The following is a 7,369-nucleotide window of genomic DNA, read 5'->3' as shown; positions in this document are numbered from 1 at the left end:
CCTTGGTAAAACAACCAGTTTCTACAACTGAGTTCTGTTGCAAAAGAAAATAGGTTCTTATTGGCCTGATGAAAACAACTTATTTCCATAAGTTAAGAATACTCATAACTAGTTTCCAAATTCTGGAGAAGCCTGGGGGGTGAGAGAGAGAGAGAGACAGAGATGCTCCAAATTTTGTTCACAGGAGTATAACTTACTCAAACTTACTCAATTATTAAAGGCTGTAAATAGCTCAGAATAAGTTCCCTTCATTCTGAAAAATAAAACAAGGATCAGCAATATTCCAAGAAAAAGTCAAAAAGATTACTTCAGTTTTCTATTAGTTCAATCCACTCCATTAACTCTTGTTCTGCTGATATTCATGAACATTTTAGCTCTTCATGTGTCTTGTACATTTTCCCTTTATTCCAATGTCAAAATCTTCAAAGTTATCAGAAATCTGCATTTGAGAGCACCTGTCAAAGTTCTATAGCTGATTATAAACCCTCTTTTTAAGAGAATCAGAACAAGACAACAATTGCCTGCAAATAACAGAATGTCCAGGGTGATTACAGTCAGATACATGGTTGACAAATAAAAGTGTTTATCTCCATGGTTTAGAATAACTTAACAAAACAAATGTAATTGCGATTGCTAGAATATACTCTAACATTATAATTTTAGAAATCTCGTACAATTTTGGAACATATATTAATATATTCTGTAAAATACAACCTGAAGAAGATTAAACATCATTTTGGAAATCCCATGTACTTAAACATGTCAGGTAATCCTGTTTACCTCTCTTCTCAATTCTCCAGGGGACCTGTGTAGCACCTAAAAGCTAGGTGTTAGGAAAGATAATTTTGAAACTGAAGTTTGATTTTGAGAAACTTGTTAAATGTTAGAGGTTTAAAACACTAGATGTTATGAAATAGAATTCCATATTTCCATTAGTTATTTTGTCAAAATGACAATGCAGACATTTTTTTAAAAAATAACTTTATAACCCTTTTGAATTTAACCAGTGTTTGCAACAGAATTTCTTTTGCAAAATTAATTTTTAAGAAACCTTCCATAGCTTGTTTAAACTGTTATTGGAGCTTTAGCTCATCTAATTCAAAACAATTTGTTAACCTTAGGCAAAAATTTGATGACATCCGCATTTTACCAATAATCTTTAAGGCTGTTTTTATTTCTCAGAGATTAAAGTCATATGAACCAAATAAAACCTCAACCTCTGTTTTTCATTTTAATAAGGTGTTTTCTCAAAATTTTCTGGGTTCCACTTTGGTGGTGGAGATGGCTGGAGCCAGCAGTACCATGTGGCCAGGGAGCTCTGAGCTGGTCTTGTACCAAATGGACTCCACTTTCTACTTCACCCCTTTATTGTTTTGACTTACCTTCTTCCTTGCATGTTGGGCCACCCAATGCCTCAAAGAACTCTAGGACTTGTGCTCACAACTGAAGTTGTCCTGATGTCCTGTGGCTGGACCCTGGATCCAGAAAGACAGCCTTGGAAACCAATTACTAGTCCTGTAGCCAGCACCTTATTATTATGTATGTTTGAATGACTTTATAGGATTTGATTGCCAAAGAATCTTGCAAAAACAATTTTTTCCCCTAGGGCTACACACCTATGGTCAGTCATGTTATTTATGTTCCCATTTTAGATGAGAACACTAATAGCATAGACTAAAAATGTAGAATCCAAGATTACACAAATAGTGAAAACTGAATCCCAGGTTTTTCAAAAGGCACTTTGATTTTAGATCTTCAGCCTATTATTCTATTCAAAGGCTCAGAGAAGACATGCTGTGAACGTACTCAAAATAACTGACACTAGAAAAGGTAACAGAGATGTGTAAATCTTGTCATTGCAGATGCTTGAGTGGGCTGGGGGCAGGTGAGTTCCAGAGAAATGTGGCCCTGAATGTCATTAAGCTGACACTGTATCATACCAGGGCCAAGGTGGCCTTCAGATTGCTTTCACAACTGGGTAGTTCATCAGCTAATGTGATTCTCCAAACTTTAAATAAATAGAAAACAGGAGGAAAACATAGAAAACTAGAGGAAAACACTCCTTTTAATCCCAATCTAAAAGCTTCACTTCTTTTCAGTGTTCTTCCAGGAGAAGTATTCTTTGGGCTCTTTGCCTTCCACCTTCATTTCTGTGGAAGGGTTTGTGCCAGAGGTACTTGAGAATGCTATAATGTAGGGCTTTGTTTCTCATGGGTACGTGAAGGAAAGCGGAAAACCCTCCAAACTGTTTAGTGAGAAAACATAACCTTTATGCCTTTCTTTGGTGGGGTAGGTCAAGTGGTAGGGACTAGAATTCAGGTCTTCAGTGGGTATATAAATATGTGTGTGTGCAAAAGCAGCCATCACACTTTGTGTGGCAAGTAGAATCACTGGCTTGGTAGATTTTGCTACATCTTCTGATTTTTAAACTCTAGAAAAACATCCCAGATAACTGTCATGAAGCTGGTAACTATCTTCCTGCTGGTGATCATCAGCCTTTGTAGTTACTCTTGTAAGTAACTGGATTACATCTGGAGTATATGATGTTTCTCTACTTTTCTGTTAATAGGAACACAACTAATGAGCCTTGACTCACTGACAGTAGAATATGGTGGTAGGAATTTTACTTTTTTAATTTTATTTTTAAGTTTTATTTTTAATGGACACATAATAATTGCACATACTTGTAGGGTTGGAAGGAGTTTTGGAATCACAGGAGATGGTGATGTTGGAAAGCATTTCAGATACCCACCATCTAAGCTCTAATCCAATATAAGTATTCTCCCTAATACATCTTGTATAGGACGTTAGCCAACTTCCACGAAGGATCAACAAAGCACATGTCACTGCTGGATATTGGTCACCATTAGTTTTTCTTATTTTCTTCAACCTTGAGTCAAAACCTGACTTTGTAATTTATTTCTTTTGTGATTTTAAACTATATGGAGTCATTCTTGCTATCATCTCCAATTAACCAGTTTGCTAGCATGGTACTCCTGAGACAGCTCCATTCATCTGTTCATCCACTAAATGGATATTTATTGAGTGGCGACAGTTTGTTGGGCACTGGATAAGCAATGGACGATTTAGACATGAATAAGTCATGAATATTTTTCTTAACATGCTTGTAGTCTGATAGGGGAGATAAGGCTTCTACAGAAGTTACTATAATTCTAGACTACTATAAATACACTGTAAGTTAGGCAGATAGAACTCTGTAAGTGTATTGGTGGGTGATGAGTTCAATCTTCAGGTAAGGATATAGAAGCTGGCTTCTTGGAGGAGAATGAGAACTGATTTATTTTTGGAAGAAATCATTGTAATCATCAGAAAGATAGTTTGGGTACATGGAAGAAACATTTCATGATGACCATTGCTCACTGAGAGAAAAGAAGTCTTTGAAGATCTTCTCCTAGGAAGCTCTAAATACATGCAGAGAACACATTCACAAAAATGTCTGAAATAAGAAGTATGGAGATTAAATATGAAAAAATGATTGTTGCCCACACCTACACTGGCAACTTTGACTTGCGATGTTTATTGAATTTCCGGAAAAAATTGTAACTTCACCAGTTTTGGATATTTCATTGCTTTCTAGTGTCCAGGGACAAGTATCTATGGGCTAAAGTGGCAGCAGAAAGGAGGTGAAGGAAATAAATATTGCCTCCTCTGGGTGAGAATTTTGGAGGGACAATAGGTAATAGAAAATGGAAAAAAAATGGATGTACAGGCTCCATTTTAATAATTTGAATAGGGAAATAACAGGTTTCCAAAAGAAAATAAGCTATGGCAGGTCTTAGCTAGTAGGAGGATGTGTGTTTTTACATGTGTGCTCACATACCTGTGTGCATTTATATATCAGTACACGTTTTTGTAAAAATATACATCATACATATTTTTCTCAATATCTACTCCCCCACCATTAATCTTCTATGGGAAAGTTATCTTTCTAAAACCAACGATACAACATGCAATTGTCTTATGTAAAAGCCTTGATAGTGCTCCATTGTGCACAGGAAAAAATATCAAACTCCTTTGTGTGACATCCAACACTTAAAAAAATCTGATTTCACTCAACTTCTGCAGCCTCACTCCCTTTTTCTTCCATGCCCTGGTCTTATCCTATTAGAAATCTACACTCCAGTCTTCTGGACAGAAGGCTCACCATCCTGCGTATGCACTTACATCTTAACATCTCTGCTCTCTTATTGGTCATATTTCTAAAATACTCTTCCTCTTCTTTACCTTATGATCCTGACATTTGCCTCAAGACATAGCTGTAACAACACTTCTGAAAATTTCTGCAGCACTTTCTCATGTTAGAATTAGTCATCTCTTTCTTGTGTTTCCATAGAGCTTTGTCCATAATGTTAGCATAGCACATGCTACACTGTGGTGCACATAGATCTTTATCACCCACTGGACTGTGTGACGTCTCTGAATGGAATCCTTGTCCTATTTGTCACAGACTAGCAGAGAGTTGGCACTCAATTATGTTTGTAGTGTTGAGTTGAATTGGTTGGAAGCAGTCTCTTGGGCTGTGGTAGGGTCCATTCCTGTCCCTGTGTGAATATTCACTATGGCATCTCTCCTTTAGCCTCAAAGCTGTGAGCTGTGGAGATAGCCACATACAAAATACCATCCCCTTCAGTCAACCACAAGGATTTGTTGAATGCTTACTCTGTGCCAGGCATCGGTGCAGTAGTGAGAAAAACAAACATTCCTTGTTCTCATGGATCCTCCATTCTAATGAGAAAACAAAGACAATAAAAATAGCAAATGAAGAGTTGCTTTTTTAGGTAATGTTAAGAAAAAATAAAGGACAGAGGGTGACCGAGGCCATTGTAGGCTTTTCTGAGGAGGTAGCATTTGAAGAGAGACTAAAGAATGTGGGGAAGAAAGATATATAGCTAGCTGAGGGGAAAAAAGTTCTAGGTAGATGGAATAGCAGTTGCAAAGGCCCCAGGCAGAAGTTTTTGATGGAGATAAGATGAGTGGGTCTGGAATGGAGGTATTGATGGACACAGGGGAAGATGATGAAGTCATAGTCTGGGCCCAGATGTGCCTGTCTCACTTGGTTTCTCTTTTGCCTGCAGCTACTGCCTTCCTCATCAACAAAGTGCCCCTTCCTGTTGACAAGTTGGCACCTTTACCTCTGGACAACATTCTTCCCTTTATGGATCCATTAAAGCTTCTTCTTAAAACTCTGGGCATTTCTGTTGAGCACCTTGTGGAGGGGCTAAGGAAGTGTGTGAATGAGCTGGGACCAGAGGCTTCTGAAGCTGTGAAGAAACTCCTGGTAACTGCAGCTTGGGAGGCGAATCTGCCAAAGGGGAGGGCATAGTGACCCTGAATGTCCACCTCATCCTCTTGCTCCATGTAAATGTGCGTTTCCGCTTTACTGATTATACTCATAGGAAGGTCGCATGTCCTGGACTCTCAGGAAAAGTACAATTTCTACGTGTCCACGAAGCGTTTTTGAATGAAAGAGACGTGTTATAGTTATGACATTACCATTTACCGCTTTCATCATTGTGGATGAGACTTAATCACTCTGAGTTTTTGTTTCTGCATCAGTAAGATGGTGGCCAAACAGGATACTGGAAGTGAAGATTTTTTTGAAACATGCTAATTACATGTAAGCTTCTCTAATTTTTGTTGTCCTTCTGCCTTTCAGGAGGCGCTATCACACCTGGTGTGACGTCAAGATAAAGAAAGACCGGAGGCAGATGTAGACAGAGGATGATACATACCCCTGTCCTTCCTGGCTGAAACCCATTCTACCAATTATAGATGAAATCCCTAAAATGTAGTGACCTGTGAAAAGGACAAATAAAGTAATGAATAGATTTTTCAGTTGCCCTATTTTTATTTCTGGGGACTCTATTCAGAAGGACATATCCAGATTAGATTTTCCTTGACTCATAAACTCGAGAGAGCCTGTTTTTATAAAAATAATCTGGAATCTTAAGACATAATCATTCCATCTCCTTTCTTTATCTGAAGTTAAACATTTTTATTTTTCCCAGCTGTTTTTTATCGCAGTGTTTCCAGATCCTTCAATTTCCTGTCCCCATCCTAAAGAAATTTTTACATTTAAAAAATTTTTTAAAAAGTTTTCAAAATATTGTCTGATAAGATAAGTGTCTTACTAACTTCATTGGTTTGGCTTCTGTGTCACTAGAATGCTAAAAGTTTGTAGTAAAGCTATGGCCACTCAATAGCTTTCACAGATCCTTCCACCATATTAGGCCTTTTCTACATCATCCTTAGGCAAATGGGTGATGAACTATCTTTTCTTTCCTCTATTCGATCATCTACAATGATGACAGAACTATCTTTCCAAGAAATAATTCTGTTAATGTCATAATAGAGTAGATTTCAATCTCCTAAGCAGGGTATACAAGGCTGTCCATGATCTGGCCTTTGGTTACACATCTAGTCTTCTTAACTACATTCCTTTCTTCACATGTGCTCTACTCCAGCCACACTGAACAGATAACTAATTCCCTTTCCTGCTAGCATTCTTACACCTTAATGAAAAATCAAGTTTCTTTCTACCTAGAATGTCTGCAATCATTGGCCTTCAGACCCAGCCTGTGCCCATGTTGGGACGATTTGCTGTCAGGTCCATTCCCTACCTTTCCACTGCTCTGCTCTGCTCCGTGTTGAGGGAGGATAGGAGACACGATGTTGATTGCAGCAGCTTGCATTTCTCAGGTTCCCAAATCATTTCACATTTGGGCTAGGTTCTGCCCCTGGGAGGTGCAGGCAGTAGATAGGAAGTAGGAAAAGAGGGAAACTGTTGAATGGCCCCTTCTGGCTCTGTATTTGGGAGACGTCTCTGGAAATGGCTGTAGCATGTCTTAGGCTGCAGGTCCTGCTAGACAGGCCTGCCTTGATTCCTGCTTTAGCTGGGTGAGTCTTCTGGCCTCTGGTCACACCACCTCCTTTGTTTTTCTCTCCAGCTGAAGTTGTTGATGGTTTCCTCCTGTTGTTAGTTTCTGGGTGCCTCACCATCACCTACTTGACTTTTTAGCTTTTCTAATGTCTATTCAACCAATTCTTTGCATTACATTCCTTCTGTTCTAAGTACTTTGAGTAGTTTCTGTTTTCTAATTGATTCCTAACTAAGACAATGTTAAATGTTATCTCTAGGAATATTATCTTAATTTCCTACCATTGCTTTGCTTCCATTTTTTGGCAACTAAAATAGTTTTCATTTTGTGAAATTTTTTATTGTATTTCCTCATTTTATCTACATCTTATTGATAGATTAGGTTGCCCAGCTGCAGAAATAAATAATCCCAAATCTCAGTGGCTTAAGTGTACAGCATTTGACTCGTTCCTCACACTATATGGTCATCTT

The 7,369-nt window shown here is 38.2% G+C and overlaps 1 protein-coding gene across 1 annotated transcript; it reads left to right on the top strand.

The window, feature by feature from the left end:
* The first annotated feature begins 2,365 nt into the window (after positions 1–2,365).
* Positions 2,366–5,847, top strand: SCGB3A2 (secretoglobin family 3A member 2). The gene is made up of 3 exons (XM_003933986.3): positions 2,366–2,512; positions 5,097–5,299; positions 5,678–5,847. Exons 1-3 carry the CDS (start codon positions 2,458–2,460, stop codon positions 5,699–5,701), a joined length of 282 nt encoding a protein of 93 aa, XP_003934035.2. The 5' UTR covers positions 2,366–2,457; the 3' UTR covers positions 5,702–5,847.
* The last annotated feature ends 1,522 nt before the right edge of the window (positions 5,848–7,369 follow it).

The sequence above is a fragment of the Saimiri boliviensis genome, chromosome 1 (assembly GCF_048565385.1).
Source record: "Saimiri boliviensis isolate mSaiBol1 chromosome 1, mSaiBol1.pri, whole genome shotgun sequence".
In the NCBI taxonomy this organism is placed as follows: Eukaryota; Metazoa; Chordata; class Mammalia; order Primates; family Cebidae; genus Saimiri; species Saimiri boliviensis.
The sequence above is the reverse complement of the archived record's forward strand: the minus strand, read 5'-3'. Positions and strand labels throughout refer to the sequence as shown.

Bases quoted from the DNA above. Each gene is read 5' to 3' on its own strand.
- SCGB3A2 (XM_003933986.3), top strand. From the start codon at position 2,458: ATGAAGCTGGTAACTATCTTCCTGCTGGTGATCATCAGCCTTTGTAGT. The intron at 2,513-5,096 runs GTAAGTAACTGG...TTTTGCCTGCAG, and splicing joins CAGCCTTTGTAGTTACTCTT to CTACTGCCTTCCTCATCAAC. The intron at 5,300-5,677 runs GTAACTGCAGCT...TCTGCCTTTCAG, and splicing joins AAGCTGTGAAGAAACTCCTG to GAGGCGCTATCACACCTGGT.